The following is a 27,150-nucleotide window of genomic DNA, read 5'->3' as shown; positions in this document are numbered from 1 at the left end:
GTTTTCTGCCAGACAACCCCAACATATACAACAATCATGCAACCGTTGATGCTGCACAGCACTGCTCACAGAGACACATCCAAGCAAGCAATATCGCAGAGAGAGTGAGACGCTGTACACTTAGCAATAAAGTGGTTTATAAGTAGCTTTTAGGGCCAATGGTGAAGTTCATCAGATGACTTTACTTAACTTGAGCATGCTGTATGCATTTTATTATGAGTCCCCAGAGGAGAATAAGCATATGGATTGTCAAAACTAGTTAAGTAATTGATCGCTGTACATAAATCATTCAGTAATTTTGTGTTTTTTTCCTCCGCGTAGAGTACACTTCGTTCTTTTCCTTCATGATGCGATGTGCAGCTTTAATCCTGTGCACAGAACAGAGGAACAGACTTTGCACGTCAACTGCATAAAAATGTAGGTTAAAAAGCCACAATCTTTTGGCCCAGTGGGCTGTAAAAGAGAACATAATGTGAATATACAATTAGATATTACTGAGTGCTTTAACTGTACCCTGAAATGCTTGAATTATTGACTGTGTTTTAATGAAGTGATTTATTTGCTCTTGCTATCCATGAGTATGACGTTGTCGAAAATAATAATAAAAAAAGTTAATAAATAACGGTGATGAAGTAAAAAAAAAAGGGGTCTCAACACAATATGCCTCATGTTTTTGAATTTATTAATTTTTCTATAAACCTTGTGTAGTTAACCGTACTAATTAACAAAATGGATGTGCATAATAATAAAACAAAAACAGTCGCACTATCATGGGCATCTCTTGTATCCTCTTCTCTCTCTCTCTCTCTCTCCCGCTTTCTTTGCCAAACATGAATCAGACTGTGCAGTTCAAATTCTTGTGGTGACTAATAGATTTATTATCCCTTTTAAGGCTGCTAAAAGCGGTATTGTGATTGTCTCAGTGACCGTCTTTGCCACTGTCTGGAGTTTCTGGTTTGAAAACAACATGCTGCTTTTCTCCTGCTCACATGTCACTTAATACCTCTTTTCCTAATGTAACCTCGATTCACTTACACAAGTACATCACTGTGATCATGCGATCTGCATCCACCATCATCCTCTCCAAGGTTTATGTGTAAATTGGGGTCAGGAACTTTATAAGCGGAGATGATCTTTTATAATCCTTGCTTTTGTGTGCCACTCATTGCAGCAGCCTCATACCGTGTAGATAAGCATGGTTTCAATGTTAAGCGTCATCGCTGTGTGTTGAAACGGCAGTGGAGTGGATTTGATGTATATTTGTTGTAAAATTGTCTGGCTGAGTTTTACTTTAGATATGCTTTTTATTTCACATTTGAATCAGCACAAATAAAGACATTCTCTTGAAATTGTTGTCAAATATTGAGACTATGGTTCCAGAGGTCTTTGATACGGCATATAAAAACTGTTCAATGGAACCGTGCCATGTCGTTTTACATGTTCTTTTTAATATTCTGACCAAACCTTTTTATGCTGATCCACAAAACACGGCGCTCTTCTGCTCGTGTCAGCATTTGACTGTTTTTGCACTACCAACGAACCTATTAACTCAATAAAACCAAAATATTTTTGCAAACTTGACCATGTCAGAGTAAAAGAGAGCTGCAGCCCACACTCGCCTTTCCAACATTGTAGGATATCGACATGCATTCTGTGGTTTGCAGAGTTTTGTTTTTTTTCTTCTTCTTCTTGGAAATGTCAGTTTGAAAGTTGTTTAAATGCAGAGAAGCAGTTTGCTGATTAAACAGAGTCCAATAGAGCTGTACAAGTCTAAACCCTTTGTGGCCAACAGCTTAAATGCTGTCTGTTTATTCCAAATCAATCTCGAGAGACTGACTGACCGCAGTAGATTTGCCTGTCTGTGAGTTTTTAAATTAAACTTTTGTTTGAAATTATTAAATCTTTTAAATTAGCAACAGAAATGTCTCCTTTCTGTCCACTTCCAGTTTTTAACTGGACAATAGTTAGCAGAAACAATGCAGAAACAAGGAAAACATTTTTTGTAATTTCAAATACAATCGTTTTCAATGTGAAATGTAGGAAATGATTTAGTCTTCTTTATGAAAAATACAAAGTTTTACACTCAGCACTGGACTATTCCTATCAGTGTACCTGGTATTATAATAGGAAACATTAATCAGTGCAGAGACAGGCGTTCTTGGTAGATGCTTCAGGATTTTCAAACAAACATCACTTAAGCCTAACCATATAATAATAATAATTATATATATATATATATATATATATATATATATATATATATATATATATATATATATATATATATATATATATATATATATGTATATACACAAGTAATAGAAGTCCTTAACAGTAAGTGTTCTAACAACTGCAGTGTAGAACTACTAAGCTACTCAAAGTTCATTCAAAGCTTAATGTGGTTCTCATTGTTAGTGCCACCCGCCAACAGAGAATCTGTAAAAACCTGTACTGTTTTTGATTGTGTATCGGTTTGCCTAGCGGTTGCAAGAGAATTGTCTCTCATTTCCTCGGCAGCACAGTCTCTACAGATACTTATCTGGTTTGTATTCCCCCCGTCTGCAGACCCACCAAACTGGCTTACATTTAAAGCCTAACTTCTCCAAGCAACTGAAAACTCCTCAAGCCCCCGAAGTGCCTATTTTAGAATTAGGTTATCGTGTGTGTATATGAGTGTATTATAGTCCCCAATCATTTCCAATGCAGATGGTTTTAAGCTTGATGAACTGAAATCTCACTTATGTAGCTTTACTACTCTGGAAAGTCTTTATAGATGTAAAACCCACAATCCTTTGCATCTGGGGAAATGGGGCAGACTGCCAGTGTGCTAAAAGTACGTGCAAATATGAGCCTCTTTCTTTTAGAGGGCTCGATGCACTGCTCATAAACAGACGTCACTCTGTTAGAGTGGAGCAGTGGCAGCCTGTTTGGAGGGCTGCCTGTTAAAGGACCAGCTGTTTTAACTCCTTCAGGAAAGATTGTGCTGTGGGGGAAACTGATTTTTACAATGAAAAGGAAAAGGGATTTACAAGCCTTGACCTGTTCTCGCTACCTCCTCCGTTTCCTCCAAATCATAGCATTGCTCACTGCACCAGAACTTCTAATCAAATCAGAGCCTTGGTTGCAGACACACTGGGATGTTAGAAAGATGCACATTAAGTGCAACAAAGACCACTTTTTTTCAGGTTAAAACCAGTGTTTATGGGTATCTAGGCGTCATTTGATGATCCAGGTGCAAATCTTCACATTTAAGTGTAAATTATTGAAATGATCACTCACTCACTCACTCATCTTCTACCTCTTTATCCTCCACACGAGACCTCCTGTGACGCTGGTGCTAGTCTCAGCTGACATAGGGCGAAAGGCAGGGTACACCCTGGACAGGTCGCCAGTCTATCACAGGGCCACATATAGAGACAAACAACAATCCACTGTATTGAAATTCCGTGTGATAAACTTAGATTGACACAGCGCCCCCCGCGACCCTCATGTGGAAGATAAAGCAGGAGATGGATAGATGGATGGATGGATGGATGAAAAATCGGCACATCTACTGCCTCTCTGGTCAAACACCAGCTAATGTACTCAAATGTTGCCATTTTTAGTCCACAGTTGCGTCACTGGTACATGCTTTCATCACCCTCTTGTCCAGCCAATGCAAGGCTCATTGGACCAGTCTCCCTCCCCGATTGAGAGGCTCTTCTCACGGAGCACCCCACACAGCTGCAACTTGGTGTCAGATTTCACTAGCCCACTGTCTCTCTCACTCAGCTCTCAGCCCACTTCTTGGGATTTTAAATTGGGTGTTGGGTGTAGAAGCAGAAGTTTAGTTCCACTTGAAAGGTCCTAAACATACTTCATCATGAGCACAATTCATAAAGCTGGTGACTCTCTCTTTTTTTTTCCGAAGCTGTGCTGTTTCTGAAGACCAAAGCAACATTAAACTGAAAGGTATCAAATCATGTGGTGAGTTAATCTCTTGCTGTTAGTAAAATTATTCAGGTATGGGAAATAAAAGCGATTACTTTGATTGCTGTGATTTTTTTCCACCCACCCTTTTCTGGTCCTCCAAACTTGATTTAACGGTTATTGTGGGTCCTGGAGAATGCTCCACCACTGGAGGTCTGTACAATAAGTGTGTTTTGTTCAAAAGGAGCCCATGAGCCCAATCTGCTGCTTTAATAATAATAATAAAATCTAAGGTCAACAATAGGAAGGAGACTGTGGGAATCAAGCATTCAAATCAAGGAAATGATTCAAGAGAGAGTAAAAATGCCCACGAGTGTAGTATAATAAAAACAACATATTCTGGACATAAAATGATTGGATAAATGAAAGCCTCACTTTTGTATTTGTCTTAGCAGAAGCATGCTTCATTATGCCAACTTGAATTTAAAATGATTTTAACCATCTTTGTAAACACCATCTGTAATTGATTAGTAAAGTCATAAGGTTTTCAAACATACCAGTATAACCTCTATCAGAAATGTTGAGTAGAACAGACTCTTTGTGTTCTGTGTTGCTGGGCCAAGGCCAGAGCTTCTTGCTAGAATAGACTCCAAAAGCGCTGTCTTTCATATCAGATCCCAGGCTGGGTAATAATGTGGGATCTGAAACCTAATTCTCTGACAACAGCTGGGGACTCCCATCCTCAGTGTGACACACAACCTTGAAAGTTACGATTGGACTCCTCCCGAGGGTCCAGCGTATTCACTGGTTAATTTGATTGCCACTGTGATTATCCACAAGCGCTTTGCAGGCTTGGATACATCTGAGATCAAAACACTCAATATCAATCTCTACAGAATGAATGTGGGGCAAAAACCGAACTCCAACACATCCATTTGCTACATTTGCATGCAATAACCTCTTGGTTTTGGCAAGCTTTTTGTCCATTCCCGCTTTTAGCATTCCCCTCATTCCTTAATACATCACTTATTTAAACAGGTTTGGTGCAGCCTAATCTCACGAGCAGAGAGGACCACCTCTTTGCATGGATGAATGCAGGGGATTTCTCTTAAATTGACTTTACAGAGTCAGAGACTGACCAAACCCTCCAGATCAGTAATGACTGTGAGAATACAGAGCAATTTAACACAAATTCTAACAAAAGTACGTCACTGACAACAACTTCAAGACATTTTATCTAATGTGATTATCATCAGCTCCCTCCCTCGTCTGCTTTCTCACTCCTCTGTGGTATATGTGAAACCCCATAAAATACTGCCGTTCAAGACATATTCATCAAGGCCGTTTATCTTTGCAATTCAGCCATCTAATTTAATTACACAGACTTATAATTCCTGTCTCTGTAATTAGAACCGCTTCATTAGTTTTAAGAACATGAACAGGGCAAACCTCTAAATAAAAGGATCCAGTGAAAGTGACGCTCACCCACTTTGAATAAATTGATCGGACTTGACATGCTTTGTGAGGAGTAGGCAGTCGGCGTACATGAACGACTGGTGAACTTAATTACATCTTTGTTTTTAATTTCTAATTGTCTTAAGTAGGGTGCCGTCCGCAGGATTTTAAAATAACCACTGTAACAACACAGGAAAAAAAGCTTGAAACAACTACAACATGTGTTTAGGGGCATAACTCAGTGAATGATGTTGACACAATGAAAACCAAGTATTTACTCAACCCTTTAAATTATAGATCAAGTTTTTTTTATGGGGGAGGGGGGGGGGGATCTAGGTACAGTTTAAGTACAATGGAGACCTTTAGATTCAGAGTACATAAATTAGATGTACTAAAATGGTTTTCATGTGTGGTACAGTGCTGTAGGCCATACTGCAATGAAACGTCGACTTGGCACGGCCTCACATTCCACAGTCAATTGGTGGAACGTCAGTTTAGCTTGAAATGCGTGTACTAAATTGACTTGAAATATGCAGCACAGGTCAATTGTTATTTTCTCTATTAGACAAATGTTTCAACACTTTCCTGCTCCATATTTTCCTAGCACTAAATGTTATGTCTCCCTTGAATATAATTTCAGGTTTTGCCTTTTGTTAGACCACCCCTTATCAGCTCCTCAAGCTTAGACATGTGGCATGCCACCCCGCCGTCTGGAAGTTGTCCTTTAACAGAAGAAAACCACAGTGTTCTCCCATCCTCTGTACATGAATACATGAGCTGCCTTTGTTTCTTTGGCCCTGTATCAGGTTACTGTAGGCATAGCTGTGCTGTGTGTTTAATGGAAAGGCTATGCAGGAAAAGACCATGTGGTGGTCTTGAATATATGTACATCCGTAATGGGATACTCGTGAGTTCCTTTAAGAGTAACTTTCTGCCTTATTAGGCTGTCGTCTTGTGACTGCAAACAAACTCGTGAGTACAGTGAGATGGAGGAGATTCCTGAGACTGGTGTCCTGACTGTTACTGTATACATTATTGTACCTCCAGCTCCAGGAAGGAGGCATATGATGTACAGTATGTGTGCTGCAGAGTCAGAGGCCATCATGATGTAAGTGCTTTTCTGAGATGAAATACTGAGCATCTATTTATTATCTGCTGGCAACAGCACACGAGGACGTACTCAGACCCTTGACCATCACGGTTTATATGAGGCATCATAATTTTTGGTCTCAGATGGATGCTTCTGTTCGGGTCAGAGAGCATGCAAGGTTTAGCTGATTAGCTGATAAGAATGAGTGGGATAATAAATGTGACTTTATTTTATCATTGGCTCAGAGTCACAGTGGTCACTTAGAGTCACTACAATTTATGGAATAAGCTGGTACAAGATTCAGAATCGCTATTGGTGTGATACTGGTCGAAATGACTGGGTCAGATATCAGGGAAATAAAAAACTAAAATCCGAAACCAAAACGACATATGTGAAGAAAAAAGCAAAACAGGTGACTTGTAAAAAGACTGTATCTGCCCTCCCTACTATATTTTCTGTGTTGCTTTAGAAAGGTTCTCACAAAGGCCTGTTACACACTTGTGTTTCTTTACATAGACTGCGTGGATACAGATATGGAGAAGATGTGAAACAGACACACATGGAGCTTGAGATTCTAAGATAGATAAAAGAGGCGCAGTAGTTGAAGGTTTCCAGTCGGTGGATTTTTTCCGTAGAGCACTTGTGTCGGTGGATAGACTTCTGTCTTTGTTGTTGTGACTCGGGGGAACTGCTGAGCTGCTGTCTGAGGTCTGCATGTGTGTGCAGCACGGGCCTGTAGGGGATGAGCATGGAGCTTGGTGTCCATAAATCTTGCCCCGGCACCCCTCCCTCCCTTCCTCCCTGACTCTCCAACCCACCCAACCCTTTCACACATACAGAGGCTCCAGCATTAGACGCCCACAGGCCTTGTCAGGCTCCCCAGACAGTGCTTTTTTTTTTTTTTTCTTCAACTTCTCTCGGCTTTGCACTAACCAATGGCCCCCTGAACTAATCTTAATGGTTGTTGGAAGACATCAGGTGATCACACTCCATTGACCTTATGGCTACGCTAAAAAGAATGTACAACATTGTGGGTCATTGGGAGACTATAGTAGGTCACCCATGAAAAGCAGGTCAATTAATCTAACACTGTGTTTACTTAAGAGTGCGTGAATAAAATAATTAATGTGGGGAAAGTAAGAAAAATACAATAAAAAGGAAAATAAACCTTTTAAGATATATTTTACTCAGTTAAGTGCATGAACAGTATATAGTAAGACATCTTAAAAAAAAAAAGAAATAAAACTTTATTTTTGAACTAATATGCATTATCAGAATCAGAATACTTTATTAACTTTATTATCCACACTAGGGCTGAGACACTGTTGACTATTTTCTCGATTGATCGAGTAATTGTTTGGTCTATAAAATGTCAGAATATTTAATAAGAATAATAAATAAGAAAACATTCAAACCGATAATTTGTTGGTCAAAATAGTTGACCATTAATTAAGTCATCGATTAATCGAGTAATTGTTTCTCCCACTCTTGTTATTGTATATTTGTATCTTTTGTATTCTATGTGTGCACAGTACATGTGGTGCAGCAGTTGCTTGGAAGAGCTAATGATGTAGTTCGGGATGCTGTAAACTTTTAATGTTAATAATGAGCTACTGAAAATGATCTAAAGATCATGTCCAGGCCAGAAAGCAAACTGGCAAATATTTATGTTTGAAATATAATTACATTATTACTGTAAGTGTGCTGCATTAAAAGGTTGCTGCTAAGTTGCCTGTCTAAAAAAAAAGAATAAACATCACTTATGATAATAAAAAAGAGGAATGGAGTAATCATGGAGTTGCTCAATCCAATAAAGATTACTTAAAGTAAATTAAATAATAAAGCCCAAACTGTTATAAAGTGAATTTGCTTAAATTAGATTAGGCTGAAAGGACAAGGATGTGTCACACTGATCTTTTTAGTGGCTCTGTCTGTATGTTTAGTTTATGTGGTTGACAGAATGAACTGTAATATGCGGTGCTCTTGTGATTGTAAAGTGATTTATTTGCAGCGGCATGACAAGTGCAAATGAATCATGAGGAAAATCACAGTTGATGCTGGGAAGTTCCACAAGGCAGGTGCTGTGGTCTAGCCTGTGCTGTGACTTGCCAACCGGCACTTCACACTCCGCAGTGAGACTGTCTGAAAACAGACTGCAGCACTTTATATAAGTTTTATGGCTTTGCATGTCACATGTTTGTAGAACCTGGTGTTTAGCTGCAAGATTAAGGATGTTGTAAAAGTCTCTGTGCGTGACTGAAGTTGGTGGTGATTGATGGGCCTCATCTTTAAACACTTTTTTTTTGTTTCTCCACAGCTCCATCCACTGTTTCTATAATGCACCAGGTCAGTCGCACCGTGGACAGCATCACTCTCTCCTGGTCTCAGCCTGACCAGCCTAATGGCATCATCCTGGACTATGAGCTACAGTACTATGAGAAGGTACCGTTAATGCAGCCATGCATTCTTTCTATACGATTAACTAAATTGTGTGCTAATCGTAGAAACTATACATTTCAATTCAGAATATCTTCCCGTGCGCGTTTGCATAACAGCACATCCTGCGAGACATGTACACAAAGCTCCTGAACCTTGCTTAGAACTTATGCTCGTTCTCTTTCAGTTATAATCACAGTCAGTCACTGGGAACAGAAACCACGCTCAGCCCAGCAGCAGCAGGGCCGCTGAGGATTGATGCGTAGAGACTTGCGGTTGAAACAATGGTGCATTGACTGCTGTAAAAATAGTACTCAGGGGCCGAGCTCCTCCTAAACGGCATTCTTTCTCACAAGTAAACCTGCGGTCACAAATGTGCGTTGACTCGAGGACAGCGATCACTTAAAATGCACACAAGCAAACGCAGACATATAGGCATAATAAACATGTATGCGCATATACATATACAGCATCTGTTGAGCTTTTGCCGACATGCTGAGCCATTCCACTTAAGTAAAAGTAAAGGTTTTACTGACACTGCTGGAGAGAGCTGTCAAAACAATTGTCCTGGCCCCTGCTGTGGCTCTGAGGTGTGTGTGCTGAGCACAAGCTTGAAGGGAGCAACTAAAAGAGCCTCTGCACGCAGACCTGTCAGTGCTCTGGAGAAGAAGGAGTGTGGCAGTGAGACATGGCTCTGATCATCAGAAAGAAAAGCTCAAAAAAAGCAGTCTGACCTAAAACTGCCACCAAAATGTAACTTCTTACCTCCTATTGGTGGATGCCTGGCTCTTAGAGTCCTGCTGCTTTATCAGGAATTATTCTTTTGTGGTGACAAATAATTCAGAGTAGTTCTGTTTTGGTGGCTGCAAAAGTCTGCTCAAATAAGTGTAGAGGTATTTTTTTGTACCTTTTCTGCTTCTGATTTTTCAAGTATACCCAAGATAAGAAAATATACTTTATAAACTTCAATTAAATTAAGCTCAGCAGACAGAGCAGCAGCAATAAACAAATATAAATATCAATGTTGTACAAAATAACATTTTGTAATATATATACATATATATATGTATATATATATATATACATATATATATACACATATATATACATATATACACTTATACTGTATATATATACATATATACATATATATACACATATACATATATATATACATATATATACATACATATATACATATATACATACATACATACATATATACAGTATATATATATATATATATATATATATATATATATACATATATATATACATATATATATATATATTTATATATGTACATAAAAGCAGTATGTACACAATTAAATAAAAGTGGAACATTTCAGTTCAAGGTTTGATGCTAGAAAATAAGAAATTGAAATGTTATTTCTTCATAAAAAGCTCTCGATTCAAATTGATTTCTCATCAAAAGAATATGTTGTCGTTCATTACAAGAGACAGGTGCACAGGATGGTGGCGAGTCTGGCGACGCAGTCTAACATACTTACATTTTTAAATTATTTCAACATTTCTCTGCTAGACCTTCATCAGGCAAGATTTCTTGCTTGCTGTTAGGGATGTAAAATTTTGAAGCAGAGTTTTTGTCTTAAAATCCCCATATGAAAAATAAATCCTGTGTCTATTGACAATGTTGTATCATCTGTCCTAGATCTTAACTGGGTATATATTTTATTCCTGTGGCATTTCATAATTGTAAGCCTTTGCAATGGGACTGTAATTACTAATGTGCACCAATTCAACATGGTTTTTTTAACATGTTTTTTTTTTTCTTCTCTTAGGACCAGTCAGAATATAACTCCTCTACCGTCAGGAGCCCGACCAACACAGTGGTCATCCGTGGCCTCAAGCCAGGAAGCATTTACGTGTTCCAGGTTCGGGCCCGCACCGTGGCCGGGTTTGGACGCTACAGTGGCAAACTCTACTTCCAGACTATGACTGAGGGTGAGAATTTAGCCTTTCTTCACCAAAGCACGGAGAACTGTTATCACCTCTCATGTTTGGCTCATTCACACACAATTAATTCAGACAGCTGGGGAAATGGAATGGAATCATTTTGTAAAGTAAAAGTAAGTACAAGTGCCTGAAATACTGTATACATATTACATACAAATAGACAATTTGGAAACATCCCTCAAATTATGCTTACATAATAATCACAATATTTATAAGGACATGTTGAAAGAATTATTTTTCTTATGTGGCACAAAACGATATTTTGCCAAAAGTATGTTATTGCCAGTTGCCACCACAAGCCTTCAAGTCAAAGATGAGGTCAGAGTTGTCTTATCTTTGAACAATGACACAACATGAAGAGGATGGAACATTCAGTAAACCTCAGTCATGTAGGTTAATGTTCGAGCCAAGTGCCTGGGTTTTCCCTTCAGAACATCTCATTTCCTTCAGCCTGCAGAGACCAGAGCCCATCATTAGCCTCAACTCTCAGAGAAAAGTCCCTGATGCTGCCTCACGTACAGATCCCAGCATTCAAGATACATTTAACACTGTAAATGCTGAATACACTAAGGCTGTGCGAGGTGTATTATTATTTCACCAGAAATTAATCTGTTTTTAAGGAAAAAGATCTGTTCAAAATCCTTTTTACTTGTGTTTTTGTCCCCATCCACTGAGATTTTACTTTTACTTCTGCAACAAACAAAAGTAAAGAAAGAAACAAAAACAACGCAAACGTTATGAAAAATAAACTTGAAGCACAAATAATCTCCACAGACTGGCATCAAGACCCAGTAGTCATCAGAATGAAATACAAAAGGATAAACCCCTGAATTTAAAATTTAGAGGCAAACATTTAATCTTTGTTGAGAAATGTGTAAAACATAGTATGACTTCATTATCTATTATAACCATTTAGAAACTGTTTATATCTGCTTATTAGTAGGTTAAGTTACTGTTTTTGCAAGGTGACCACTCCTATATAAAACACAAAATATATACTTTTAATCTTTTAGCCATGTTTTTGGCTAAAACTGTGAAGTTGTGTCATTTGCAATGCTCAAGAGAAGATTCTGGCTCAGTCCGCATGTGCTCATTCAGTAGCTGGATTCCTACGCTTGGCTCCCAGACCCGGTCTGGGTCTCACCCAAACATGCGCTCTCTGCTCACTTCACACAATTTCTGCCAGATGATTTGTCCATATCCGCGGCATCTGAGCCCATTCAGCTTGCCTCGGAAAATGGGCCATGCAGCCAGTCAAGATGCCAAAATGCTCAGCGGTTCCCCCAGCCGTATGTCTGTCTGTCACCCCGTTGCTCCCGCCATATGCAGCGGCTCAGATGCTTACCCATATGTTTCAGCATGTGACTCTTTGAATGTGTGTGCATGCATAACACTGTGCTAATGAATATGTTTTCTCTTTTCAATAGAGGAGTACAACACCAGCATTCAGGAGAAGCTCCCTCTCATCATTGGCTCGGCGGCTGCTGGCTTGGTTTTCCTCATTGCTGTGGTCGTCATCATCATCGTCTGTAACCGGTGAGTCAGTCCCATCGCAGTCTGTACCAAACTGCCTGTGGGCTCATCTGCACAAGCTCACAAAGTGGACACGTTTCCCTTTCCTTGTTGAATTCAGTATGCTGGCATTAGTACTGTTGGCTTAATAAATGTAAGTTATAGAGCTGAAACATTCTTGAGCTCCAAGCGCTTCAAAAATCCCTGTCATTCAACTGCAGACATATAAAAACAAATCAAAAGATCAAAGACGTGCTTTTTTCTTCACTGACTCTTATTAAATATGTAGACGTGAGATGTAAGACGTTTTGAATTATCAATAATTATTCAGCAAGTGATGCAATGGTCTCAGATGGTAGACCATTTTGCATATAATATAAGACCGAGTGCTGCATTGTGGTATAGTTTTAAACATCACCAGGGTTAAATAAAAAGTTGCATTTTTCAGAATACTGAAAACAGCTGGTAAGTTAGAGAAATTAATGTTTAAAAACACTTTTCAGACCCGATCACAAACCTTTACAAGATGCTGAGCAGCATTTTTGTCACACTGCAGCACATGCAGTCAAAAACAAAACTTAAGCCAGTGCTGAACAAGCTTTAAATCTCTATGTATGAAATGTTATTTCACTTACTTCATATAAGTCAAATGAATTTTATTGAGAGATTTTATATATACCAAAATATCATTGTCTCTTGGTAACTATTACGACACATTGTTGTCACAACGTGAAGCTCCTCCAAATCAATTGCATGATGTCTGGGAAGTAAAGAAATCAAGGAGAATAGATCAGTGCATTTCTTCTACACACCTGGGTTGTTTATTTTCACTATACCAAATGACATTTAGTGATATTCATGTGTTCACCAATTTTCATTTATCAAAGATATAAAACACCACTCCCATCCTCATTGTGTAGCTGCCCAGCTCGAGTGTGCAAAAGAATGATATGACTGCATGGCTGGCTACTTTTTCCAATGCAGCATAAAGTCAAATGCTTTTCTATCTACACAAACCCTGTCTGTTTATTCGATCTTGGTGGATGGTATGTTCAGTATAGGTAAACCTGGGGATGTTAAATCTGTCTACACCCCTCCCCGCTCCCTGTCTTTGAACCAGAGCTAGAGTTCTTTGTCTTTCCTCCAGGAGGCGTGGCTTTGAAAGGGCTGATTCCGAATACACAGACAAACTGCAGCACTACACCAGCGGCCACAGTGAGTAGACCGCCACTCCTCCTTGTTTACCGCTGATTTCTCTTTCATCACTGAGCACACCTGTCTCCATGACGACCACCTCACACAGTCATCTCCATGGCTATCATTCAGCCCTCCTCTACCTCACACACCTGTCTCCATGGCTACCACCTTGCATGCTGGCGTCCTTGGCAACAGACCAGCACAGCACCACTTTTTGTCCCCCACCTTTGAGTACTCCTGTTGTTTGACTGCTCTTTTTGAGCAAAACCGGAGTTTGAGAGTGTGTCCTTCGCATCATCACATTTCATTATCAACTAAATCAAAAAAATTATAGTAGCAAATGGCATAGCTGACCATAAATTAGAAATACACGAGGAGTAATTCCATCATGGCTCCATCTAAGATATTAAAATAATCCATCTTTCTCTGGCATAAGCGGAAAAACACAAATCTATTTCTCATGGCCCATCTTAATTTGTGTATTGGATTGCACAACTTCAGCCTTTCGAATGTTAATAAACGCAAATGCTTTTTAATACCATCAGATTGTGCTTTGCAAACAAGGCCAGTTTGTGATTGAGTGCCAGTAAAAGGTTTGATATTTCACAGCTATTAACAGCTGAAGCCAATACGCCCCTGTGTGCATTCTGTCCTCAAACCAGTGCTGTGCCCCTGTTGCCCCTGTGTTTTGGTGGTCTCTGCCATAGAGGAAGGGTGGTCTGTTGAAAAGTGCTTCAGCTCGGAGAGAGATTGCAGGGTTTCAGTGAGTGTGGGGAGGTGGGGGTTTGTGTGATAAGATCCACTCCATCTGTTCATCACTGCAGCACGTTTCTTCAGAGTAGTGTGCCAGGTTTTGAAGCGGTGTGCATGCTCTTCTACCTCTGCAGCAGCCAGGCAGGAGTTCAGTTTCTATTCAGATAGCCTCGGGCCCGACGTGGAGGTGAGAGACGAGTAATCGGATTTAAAACTCAGGACACTTAAGTCCCTGAACACTTAAAGGCCACCTTAAGCCAATTTACCTGGCATCAGGGTTTAGGGGAGCCAATTTATTTCTTGGAGTAAAGCTGAGCGATGCTGATATAGTGCCCAGGTTTCTGTCTCGAGTACTAATGGTGCTATAATTCACAGGAGATGATTATACTGTATATACTGCAATATGTACAATATGTCATCGGTAAAAGAAAATAGACTATTACATTGCAGAATTTGCTGAGATTAAGGACATTGATTTATCTCATTACTGAAGCTTGTAATAATTGATGTTTAAATGTAAAATCACAGAATAAATGCAGAACGGACTCAAAGGAAATGTATAAATTCAGAAACTATTGTTTAATATCATCGTAAAAGTTTAAACTTTCTCTCCTGTGAATGATAGATGGAACTTGCATGCACTTGTATGCATTAACAGAAAAACCCAGCCCAAACTAAAGAGCCACAAAGGCCTTTAAAAGTTTCCATCATCCATCCTTACCGCTTTATCCTCCACATCAGGGTCGCGGGGGGGCACTGTTGCTAATATCAGATGACATAGGGCGAAAGGCGGGGGACACCCTGGACAGTTTGCTAGTCCATCACAGGGCCACATACTGTACAGAGACAAACTACTATCCACTCTCACACCTACGGTGAATTTAGAGTTTCCAATTTGACTAATCCCCAAATCCACATGTTTTTGGACTGTGGGAGGAAAACCACAAACACAAGGGGAGAACATGCAAACTCCATGCAGAAAGACTTGTTCTTGTTCTGACCAGGTCACAAACTCAGGCCTTCTCGCTGCAAAGGCAAGAGTGCTAACCACTACACCAACCGCATGGCCTGCCTTTAAAAGTATGTAGAATAAAATCATGTCTTATTCCTACTCATATTAAAGCATTGCTCTTCTGTTTTATTCATTGTTGAATGCAAGTTTCCTATCTTAAACAGCTTAATGCACCTTGATCCACACGTAATTATCATGAATCACATAGGACCAGTTCCTCAACCTTCTTCATTTTGTTAAAGATTTTTACTATCACACTGTCAATTCCAAACTATTAACGATATTCATTCAATATCCATACAATGCTTGTTTTCCTGACACAAGAGTTCCTTTCAAGGGTAGAATTTAAGATGCGTCTCCTGATCCTTTGGATGATATCTCTGACTCCATCATCCTCTACAATGCTATTTTAGCAACAGTTTTTAGTTGTCAAGTTTGCCAAGTAGTATCTTATCCTCTTACTTCGATGTTTTGTCATTTGCCTACAACTGAAGCACTCCAGTATGTCAGTCTGTCAGTTTGGGTCAGGGGTCAGGTGAAACACAGTGACTTCTTATTATTTGGATGGTGTGGTGACCTTCTTAGTTAAAGGTCAGCTGCCACAGGAAGTAAAAGCAAATGTAGCTGCATCCATTGTGTAAATATTTGAATAATAGCATTTAATATTTCTAAATCGTTTAATTTAACACGTTTATTTGACAGCACTGATACAATATACTGTATATGTATATATATATATATATGTATATGTGTTTATGTATATATGTATATGTGTATATATATATATATATATATATATACATATATATAGTATATATATATATATATATATATATAGTATATATATATATATATATATATATATATATATATATATATATATATATATATACACACACATACATACATACACTGTGCCCTTGCTCCCTGAGTAGCTAACCATGGTGTTCACAAAGCATCACTCATAACCACCATTTTCAAATGCACTCCTCTACTCCATCTCTAAACCTTCACTGACCAGATGTAAAACAAGAAACCCTACACTTGCTCTGGAATGTGTGAATGGAAGGTGAATTCATTCTTAAAGTCTCTCAGTGGATTTGGCTGGTTGAGTGTGTAGAGTTCTAAGTTTGACCATGAGAATCAAAAATTATAGCGTCTCCGTCCTTTTTTCCAAGTGACTCCAGGAATGAAGATTTATATAGATCCGTTCACATACGAGGACCCCAACGAGGCTGTGAGGGAGTTTGCCAAGGAGATTGACATATCCTGTGTGAAGATTGAACAGGTTATTGGTGCAGGTAATGAAAAACTCTGACTGACATATTGATGAATTGCTGCTCTGTAAAACAGCCTGATGGTCTGCAGATTTATAAATACACCTGGCTGCTGACTTTTAGTTACTCACTTTGCGTGTGACCTCCTTACAGGAGAGTTTGGAGAAGTGTGCAGCGGTAACCTGAAGCTCCCAGGTAAAAGGGAAATGTTTGTGGCCATAAAAACTCTGAAGTCTGGCTACACGGAAAAACAACGACGGGACTTTCTGAGTGAGGCCAGTATCATGGGGCAGTTTGACCATCCCAACGTCATTCACCTGGAGGGCGTGGTCACCAAGAGCAGTCCTGTCATGATCATCACTGAGTTCATGGAAAATGGATCTCTGGACTCCTTCCTCAGAGTAAGGAAACACATTTTTATGTTATTTGTGTTGTTTCAATGACTCAAGTTGAACAAAAATATCATTATATGACCCGTGTTTTATAGTGTGTTTATACCAAATTGACTCCAAAACTTACTTTGCTTCTTCACTTAAATCTGATCTTGTAAATTAAGTAATTTGCTAGTCAGAAAGAAAGTTCTCAATAAACTTACTCAGCAGTTTAATAGAAAAATAGATTATTTAGCTGTAATTCATAAAGCGTTATAATTGTCTATATAATATTGTAATATAACCACTGAATTCAACAGCGACATATTTGGCCAAACAGTAATAATGACAGTTGGCCCGACAGCGTTTGATACCAGAGTGACAGGACCTAATGAAACTGCTGACAGCTCTGCAGTGTAACTGCTTGAGCTCTAGTTAATGATGGTTTCACAGGCTGACACGACAAGCTGCTTCACTGCACTAAATCCTGTAGGTCTCGATTCAGGGCTTTTACTGTGATGAGCTTAAAAAAAAAGTAGTATGATGACCTTAAAGGCTTAACACAAGTTTCTGACAACACCATCCACCAAGGTTTGTAACAGCAACTGCTGAACTACCTGCCAGCACCGTGTCAGAATTCATCCTGAGGCATCACCCCCGGCCAGGCTGTGAGAATATTATTCTATTTTGGTTGAGTAAATTTAGCATGACAGTAGTTATTATTATAGCTGGTAACATGAACATTTGTCATTTTAAACTTTGACCTACATATTGTAAAATCTTAATTTTGTGAATTGTCTATTTAAATAAGATTAATCAGTCAGCTGTAGGATTATTCCACTCAGGTCATTCAGAGACCTGGCACCTGCACATTAACAAATAAACACAGACACATGTGAACATACAGTTCATTAGTCCAATTAGTTAATACGCTTAAGTGCCGTAATCTTCGCGTAAATGTTATTACTCAGATTCTCTGCGTGTCAGTCACTAGTTACGTCTGGGTGGTTCTCATCTACAACTCACAGAATATCTGTTTGTGTTTGATACTGATTTCTGTGGGTGTGTTTTTCTCTTGTATATTATCTCAGTCATCCGTGATGCTGAAGCAACAGACACCGGAATATCACCAGTACACTGCTTCTCTTTGTCATGCATTCACTCTGAGCTGTTTGCAGCACCATCTCTGGACGCATGAAGGAATTGCACTTGTCATTTCTTCTTTTTTTTGACGACATGAAATATGCAGCAATCACACGTTCGTGGGGATTTTTAACTTTCATAACTGAGCCAGCACAAGGATATTACAGAACAGGCCAAGCTTCTCCATTTACGACCTGAATAAATAATTTAAACACTTTGCAAGTCTTAAAATGAGATGTCAGAGTTAAAAATGAAGCTGGTTATGAGATGTCACACAGCCCTTCCCCAACTGTCTGGAGAGGTTAGTGGAATAAAAAAAATGTCACACTTGGATCCACTAAAGTTGCTCTCTTTGCATCTTTGGGATTCCGTTTTATATGAATTGATTAAAATAAGATTTTTTTTTTGCCAAGAAAGGTGCATTTTTTATCTGATGTAATTGGAACTCTCTATTTAATGTACGCACAGGAAGAATTCTACCTTATTTCATGATGTAAAAAGAGCATTATGTTGTTTTAGGGATACTATTTTGTCTCATTATCTATGTCATATCATTTGTAAATTACAGTAACGGAAGAGGCCAACTATATTCTTAATCTGAAAACACACTTTTCTTCCGTCTTCATAACAGTTTCTAGCACTTTAAACACCTCTCCTCCCTTAATGTAAGCCTCCCTCAGAGATGGCATCAAACTAATACTGAAAAAATGCACATGCAAGCTCCTGTCAGTGCACTGTGCAGATGAGAGTCTGTATTTGCATTCCGCCACCAACCTCTGAGACACTAAGCATCAGCTCTTTCGGGAATTTGATCTCGCGGTGAAGGGTGTTTGTATATGTAGATGTTTGCTAAACATATTTGACAGCACATTCTATTGCAAACAGCACCTCACAGTGACAGTTTATGACAACTGTCGGTGACGGTGTCAAAGCTAAAACATGGTTTGTGTCATCTTAAAGGTGATAAAATATTGCATACTGAGCTGCTGAGCTACTGCAGGATTTTCCTTCCCTTCTGCTTCTTGCAGCAAAACCTGTACAATAAGAGAGCGAGACCAGGGAGGATACATTGATCAGAGAAAAGCGGTTTTCTGGAACAAACCATCAGCTGAGACACCGGACGAATTAAAAAAATATGAAACTTTCTTTTCATATTAATTGCACTATTATTTTTCCAGCTAACCTGAACCCAAAGACTTTGGAGGAATCCTTGTAATTGCATTTTATGCACACACAGCACTCAGATTAGATGACATTGTGAATTTGTGAGAAGGATTTTTATGAATAATGCATTCTGGTTAATTGCTGTGGTACATGAAGAGGAGAAGCTTGACTCAGCTAATGAGAAGCAAAATGTTTAAAAGGGAAATAGGCCAGTGGGAGCGGTCATACAGACTCTTAAATATGGTCACGCTCAAGGCCCTGCTCGCCTGCCCTTTCAAATTCCCATTCTTAGCCTTTCTGTCTGTCCACACCCGGCCCTGAGCTCCCATGATCCGTTCTCTGGAATCCTCTGTTCTCCAGGCGTCGTGGTGGGTGGTGGGGAGAGTGCAGGTGTGCACAGTTGGACACACAGCTGCACTGCCACTCCAGACGCTCCCTATGTATGAGGTAAAGCCCTCACCAAACCATGGAGGGGAACAGCTGTAGACAGTCAGCCAGCCAGTCCCAGCTTAGCCCTCCCTGCCCAGCTTGGTAGCAGCCAGCTGAGGCCGACCCAAACCTCGCTGTTTATATCCAGCTGGGCCTCTTCAGGAAAAACTTGAAGTTCATTAAAACTTGTAGACAGTCAGCACATACTGTACATGATGGATTCTGAGTAGAACTGTCAAAATTAAATAATTATATATTTTGAAGACACGTCAATTCCAGATTTTTATTTATTTATTAATAAATAAAATAGATTTAAGGCATGATGGGCCAAAATTGTTTCTAAAAATGGTTGTTCCATATTTTTTTTTCTCATGAAATACTCCATGCAAAAATATTTTTTTGCTTTTTTGTTTTAACACGTTCTTTTTTTTCTACAGCAAAATGATGGCCAGTTTACTGTTATCCAGCTGGTTGGTATGCTCCGCGGCATCGCCTCAGGCATGAAATACCTTGCAGACATGAATTATGTGCACCGTGACCTTGCTGCAAGAAACATCCTGGTCAACAGCAACCTTGTGTGCAAGGTGTCGGACTTTGGTCTCTCACGCTTCCTGGAGGACGATACGTCTGACCCTACCTACACCAGTGCTTTGGTATGATACACTGAGACACACACTCATTCAGCCTGGGACTCATATTTAAAGTTTAATATGTTGTTTTGTGTTTGAAAAAATTATTTAATTCTCTTTATTCTAGTGCTGCTTTACTTTTTTTCCTATTCAGTACAGTGCATTTTTTTTTGCTGCTGTTGAGACAAACATCACCCATTCAAATGTTCTTTAAGCAGATCATGTACCATACGTGACTCCTAGGGGTTTAGTCATATCCAACCTCCAGTTTGAGTTACCATCAGCATAGTTGCCCTGAACGGTGACTCTTTCTGGAGCCAAGACACTGTGACGGTCAGGTTTCCGTCTTGCTTTCCTAACTGAGGTTGCGCCCTTTATGTTCACAGGGTGGGAAGATCCCTATCCGATGGACTGCACCTGAAGCTATCCAGTACAGGAAGTTCACCTCTGCTAGTGATGTGTGGAGCTACGGGATCGTCATGTGGGAAGTCATGTCCTACGGCGAGAGGCCTTACTGGGACATGACCAATCAGGATGTATGTCTTTTACTTGCCTTCAGTGATTTCTTTTTAACTCCCTCTTTAATCTTCAATCAAATTTCTGAATATTTTTAGACAATGCCACAACATGAATAAATTTATTTCTTTATGGGTTTCATCTAAGGCTCAAACTCCTCAGAGAAAGATTTTGTCATTGTATCTGCTTTCCCTTAGCCAAACAGTGGGTTTTACACATGGGTTTTATATGAAAATTCCCCCACTGTCACCACAGAGACATAATCAGATCATTTTAAATGCACAGCAGTGCACAGTGGACAATTTCTGCTCTTGACTGGAGCCTCCATTTCCGATCTCCCTCTGGGTAGCAGAGGAGAGAGCAAATTATGGGGAGAGAGATAATGAAAATAGTTTCAAATTGAATGTGAGAACACTAATGTGTTAAGAGGGACTAAGGACCTCAACGGTTATCTTATTAGCAGCTTCAGATAGTGTTTCTGCTCCATCGGGGTCCTCGTTTGGAGGTCTTATGAATGAGATTAATCTGGGTCTGAATAGAGCTCCTTTAATGGTGCTGGTAATGAGCAAGGGATTGTGCGTCCTCATCACAAGTCAGGTTGTTTCTGTTAACTGCGCAGCAACTATGTGTGTCCACCAACAACATCCAGTCCAAAGAGAGAGAGAGAGAGCATTAAATAATTTGTAAAGACCAGTAGATGAGGTTACAGCAGGCAGAGTGCAAGTGGAATAAGGTTCATGTACTTAATGACATAACTGGTGTTAACAAGTCTTAGTAAAAGTAGAAGTTATGTACATTCTGGTACTCTGATGTTTACTATAATTAACAGTAGGCCTGTGCGTAATGGTTTTTTTTGGTTATGTATTCATTTGTTGATAAATTTCCAAATTACTTATTCTAATACTAATTATTCATGTTCGGACCAGCTTATTGATTGATGAAACAACAATGGCACAAACAATTGTTAATTGTCACAGAGGAGCAAATAAACCTGAAAATATTCCATTCGAAAAAGCTGAAATGAGAGAACTTGACAGACTCACTAATTTATCAATAATCAAACTAATTCACAATTAATTGAATTAAATGGAATTTGTTGCAGCCCTAATAAAGTCTTGTCTGGATTACAGTAACATAGCAGTGACTAAAGCAGTTCACTTCAGTGTATCTGATTTGCAAACTCTCCCAAAAAGGCAGTGTCTTTTGCCCCTTGTGAAGTTTGTGATGTTTATATGAGCTGATAGTAGTTCTATGAAAGAATTATTGTCCCTCTAAACTTTGCATATGGTTTAATTTAAATGAAAATGTCCAATACTTTACAAAATGCTTTGAGAAATTACAGAAAAAATCCTCCTGTGACCCCTCAGATGTATCTTGTGAATTTTCAGAGGCTTAATTTGGGAACCGCTGGAGTGAAAGCAACATTCAAATAGCTATAACCAATAAAATGCTGTGTACAAAGTTACCCATCACTAGCAATAATATCACATTTTATATTATATTACAGAGGCCATTTGGTCTGCTGCAGTTTTGTTTTGACATTTTCTTTCTTATGCAAATACTTATGTATGTTTAGCAAAATAAGATTTGTGATGGGAGCTATTTTACTCCTGACTGGGTATTTTTGAACAGTTTTAAAAGGTGTTATTATCCCTAAGTAAAGATTTGAAGTACTTCAATTATTTTATCCATCAATCCACTTCTCCTTTTCAGAGCCTCAAAGCAACACTCAGAGATCTGTGTCTCCCCCTGCAGGTGATCAATGCCATAGAGCAGGACTATCGACTGCCACCACCCATGGACTGTCCCAGTGCTCTTCACCAGCTCATGCTGGACTGTTGGCAGAAAGAGCGCAACAATCGACCCAAGTTCAGTCAGATTGTCAACAACCTCGACAAGATGATCCGCAATCCCAACTCGCTAAAGGCCATGACTCCATTATCGTCAGGGTGAGTGGCAGGAGAACAGCTGTACTGATTATAGTCAGTACCTATGGAGTCGCCTCCTGTTAAATAAAGTGTTATTCTCTTTCCTTGCTCTGTCCATCAGTCTCTGTGTGGTTGCAGCCTGTATGTTTCATCTTGCCCCTGTAGACATACCACATGAGAGGCCACTGGATCTTTGGACCATTTCACGTTACTATGCATAACATCTAGAACAGTATAATGCATCCGAGTTTCTCCTAGTGTAAAACATTCCCCTCATTCTAACATGAAAATCATGCTCCTGCGACAGTGCCATCCATGGCACAGTTGCATTTTACCGAACACAGTGTCTCTTGTTTCTGCTGGCGCCGAGTGGTTATGTAAATGAAAGCCTTTTGGTTTGATAGATCAAATCCTTCCCACGAATGCTTCGGGCGAATCCGGGATAGAAGCAATTCTGTCATTTTCAAAACAAAACATTTTGAAATGTTTCTGCTCTGGGTGTTAGTTTCTTCTGAGAGCCAGTGCTTACTGATTTTCATTATCCCCGTCTGTACTTTCATTTGTGGTTCGGGTGCTGGACCAAGGGACTGATTTTCCACAGACGCTGAGTGGGTATATTGGATCCCTAGAGATTATCACTTCATTTGGAAAATACACTTTATGAAGGATCATGTTGGAAAATATTGGCTCATAGGATTCTCTCATTTCAGCCATGTTTATTTATAGTTTTTCTTAATGTTCTCTGCTTGTGTCCACCTCAGTGTTCATCTCCCACTCCTGGACCGAAGCATCCCTGACTTCTCCAGCTTCAGCACTGTGGATGAGTGGCTGGACGCCATCAAGATGGGCCAGTACAAAGACAACTTTGCCAGTGCTAACTTCAATACATTTGACGTGGTGTCTCAGATGACTATGGAGTAAGTGCTGATGATTCCTGCTGTTCTGGATCCGATAAGTTGGGTTTGCTGCACCTCTTGCATTCTTAAAGCATGAACGAGCAGCAGACTTTGCCTCTGGCCCGGCATTAAACACACTAGCTGCTCTGCATGTTATTAGCCGATCATAATATTTCCGTTGTGAGGCTGAACAGTGGGTACAATAGCTCAAAGCTACAACGGTGCCCTTTATTCTCTGCCGGTGTTTAGAAAAATCATTACAAAACACAAGATGTGATCAAAAAACTAAAAAATACCACCCGTGGAGAAATAGATATAAATCATTTCCTGTCTATGGAGAACAGTATCATGAGCCAGAAAAGAATACAGAGATGTTTGAGTTCTTTGAACAGAACAGATGGTTCTGCGTTATCCAATAAGTGTGATTATTGCTGAGACTCAGTAATGGGGCAAAGGAATGCTATAGTCGTAAACCTTAATTACATGAAATTTTGTTTTTTTTCTTGTACCGATAAAAAAAAAAGGGCCAGTTTGGATGTCAGGAGTGAGAATGAGCTGCTGTGCAGATTAATACAACAGGTCACCTCAAGTATGTGGATTAATGCTCCCATCGTTGTGTGAGCCTCCGTCTGACACTTCAGTCAGCTGCCCTTACTTTTGCTTAGCTGTGCTGTTTGTATCGCAAACAATCACGTGACAGGTTGTGTTAACAGTGTTGGAAAGAGAGCTGTCATACTGCAGAAAAGGGGTGAAAGTTAGCGCGTTCACCTGGGTGACCGTGCCAAATGGATTTGGAGCCAATAAATTCTCTGTGACTGCTGCTGAACTCCAGTGGTAGCGCTTTTTTCCCCCCACTGAACACAAAAAACCAGTGGGTCTTAGTCGATTTTGTCTGGTATGAAAAGGGCTTTAGAAATCACAAGCTGTTCAACACCAGTCATTCAGTGGTGGCGTTTAACGTGAGAATGCAACAATTAATCATGTAGTATTGTAGGTTAATCAATAATTTATTGATTTAATTTTTAATTTTAATTAGCTGCAGCCCCATTTTGAAGCAAATGCAACCCTCCTTGATACCATGTGGTACCTTTTGATTTTATTGTCCACTGTGAAGAATATTGTGTTTATGATAAAAGTCTTTTGTCATTTTGAGCATTTGCTCTGGTGAATCGCAGGAAACGCATTATATTATTTGGAACGTATAAATTTTCTGTCCTCAATGACAGATGAACGTGCAGCTGTTTGTTGGCAAAAATAATATCCCTGCTGTTTTTTTTCACCATATGTTATTGTCTTTTTGTTTTTCACTACGCTGTGTTGAGTTGTGACGGAAACACAGACAGATGAAGGACGGATAAAAGACTGTGTACAGTGTGTGGTAACATCAGCTTGACATCTCCTTCTGTCTCTCATCACAGGGACATCCTGAGGGTTGGTGTGACATTAGCAGGCCATCAAAAGAAAATCCTCAACAGCGTCCAGATGATGCGGGCACAGATGAACCAGATCCAATCAGTGGAGGTTTGACCCTTCAGAGCGGCGCAGAGGGCAGAGGGAGGGGGAAAAAAGGCGGTTGGGATGTAAGGTCCTGGGTGCGGAAGATGGAGTGGATCTTTTTTTCTTTCTTTCTTCTTGCGTGACAGTGTGTCTGGTCTTCCCACAAGACTACCATTTATCCTTCGTTCCCCTCTTCACTTCCCTCTCTCATTCTGGCATCCCCTCACCCTGAATATCTTTCTCTCTCTCCATCTCTCTCTATCCTTGAAATTATCACTGGAGAGAAAAATCCATGTTAAGAGGCATCAGAACATCAGCCAATGCGCCAAAAACATGAGATGTCAGAAGTGACCAGCAACACTTTTTTTCCAATCTTCCACCAATTTTCATTTAATGTTGAACTTTCTTGTTTTTGGTTTGTTTGTTCTGATAATTTTGTAAAGATTTTTTAAAGAAAAAAAAAAGAAAAACTGATAAAAGGCAAGGAGTTTATCTAAATTTATAGTTGATATAAGGTTGTATGCTAGATGAACTGAGTAGGAAAGCTACCCTTTAAAAGGGCAAAAAAAAGAAGAAAACAAGGAAGAGTTGAGGGGATGAGTCCTTCCTCGACAGTGTGGATATTGTCTTTGTTGTTTTCATTTTTGGACATGTGAGGAAACAGAGTTCTCTGTGGCCTTCTAAAAGACACCCTGCAGAGGCGACTGTGGAATCGAACGTGCACTTCCAACTGTTTCCCCAGAGAAATAAGAAATTAAAAACAAAAAAAAACACAAAATGGAAAACTTCCGTGTCAAGAAACCATTCATCCAGACTGACAGTTCACGCAGTGAAATCAATCATGAAAAAGAGCAACTTTTCTCACTGCAAGTCATTTTTCTATTTTGTGTGAACTTTTGTGACGATGAAGATTCCCTCCGACTACACTTTCTCTTACTACAGACGCAACTGTGTTTGTTTTGTTTCCTTCTTCCACAGTGAAATACTCACAGCCGCCTGCCAAACAGAACTCCTTCCTTTTTGCACCCTGATCATGATCCTGTTCTGTAAATATCAAATGCACTTGACCTGTCATGACATGACTCAGAGACATTTTTGCTGATCAGTACAGGAGCAGAAGCGCTGACTGCAGGGAGGATTCATTCTGTCGTCTCCATCAGTTCCTGTCCATCATTTTTGAAAACAAAACAGCAAACAGACTTCCTAATGGCATACATTGGCGTCCACCTAAGTCATCCTCCGTCATCTCCAGCTGCTTGTGCTTATGTGCACGTGTAAACCATGTTCACAACAAAGCGTCAGGACTCTGGTTTGATAGCATGATGAGTGAGTGGTTCATTTCAGACTGCTTTGATTTGCTGCAATTACTAGAACTCTGTTTGGTAAGAGCTTGGATTTGACATACCTCACCGAGTATAACGTGGCTGCGTTATACTTGGTGTTTCTTCTTCTTCCAGTTTTCATTTTGAAGACATTTTTTTTTATGTTTAAAGTGTTAAAGTTTTTGATACCACACAGTTATTTTACAAAGTCACACATAGATTTTACAATCAGGCATTTGTGGAATTAAACTCAAAATAGCAATGTGATATGATTATTGCAGTTTCTGTATGGATATTATTGGATTGTTATGAATATTTTAGTCTCCTGTGCAACTCCCAAAATACACTTTGGATCCTCCACAACTGCTTTGATTTTTTTTGGAACGTGAATCATGTTGATGCACATGTAGATACAAACAGCTTTTCTCTGTAACAGGTTTTTGATTTGATTTTATAGACAGAATATGCATTTACTGTATGGTTTCCTGTGAACAAACTTGTCTCATAAGGACAGATGTGTCACTTATTGTTTTGTGTCATCACCGTTAACATTGTGAAAGGGTCAGAGGGGGAAAAAAATGGCACCCGTAGCAAATGCAGTGATTCCCCTGAGATGGTAAATCAGGTTGGGTGTTAT

The 27,150-nt window shown here is 39.5% G+C and overlaps 1 protein-coding gene across 4 annotated transcripts in view; it reads left to right on the top strand.

Annotated features, from left to right (window-relative positions):
- ephb2b (eph receptor B2b) overlaps positions 1-25,969 on the top strand; it is a 113,729-nt gene extending 87,760 nt beyond the window's left edge. Inside the window, exons 6-16 of one of the 4 annotated variants that reach the window (XM_058631126.1) lie at positions 8,772-8,896; positions 10,693-10,855; positions 12,295-12,403; positions 13,530-13,594; positions 16,529-16,642; positions 16,772-17,019; positions 20,163-20,378; positions 20,741-20,890; positions 22,626-22,819; positions 23,560-23,715; positions 25,113-25,969. In XM_058631126.1, the coding sequence (XP_058487109.1) occupies positions 8,772-8,896; positions 10,693-10,855; positions 12,295-12,403; positions 13,530-13,594; positions 16,529-16,642; positions 16,772-17,019; positions 20,163-20,378; positions 20,741-20,890; positions 22,626-22,819; positions 23,560-23,715; positions 25,113-25,221 (1,649 nt within the window). In that variant the 3' untranslated portion in view covers positions 25,222-25,969. Of the gene's footprint in view, positions 1-8,771; positions 8,897-10,692; positions 10,856-12,294; positions 12,404-13,526; positions 13,595-16,519; positions 16,643-16,771; positions 17,020-20,162; positions 20,379-20,740; positions 20,891-22,625; positions 22,820-23,559; positions 23,716-25,112 lie in introns of all 4 variants that reach the window. The other 3 variants (XM_058631123.1, XM_058631125.1, XM_058631122.1) reach the window with 3 other exon arrangements.
- The last annotated feature ends 1,181 nt before the right edge of the window (positions 25,970-27,150 follow it).

The sequence above is a fragment of the Solea solea genome, chromosome 6, assembly GCF_958295425.1.
Source record: "Solea solea chromosome 6, fSolSol10.1, whole genome shotgun sequence".
NCBI classification, from domain to species: Eukaryota; Metazoa; Chordata; class Actinopteri; order Pleuronectiformes; family Soleidae; genus Solea; species Solea solea.
Note: the sequence above shows the minus strand (reverse complement) of the source record. Positions and strands in the feature narration are given on the sequence as shown.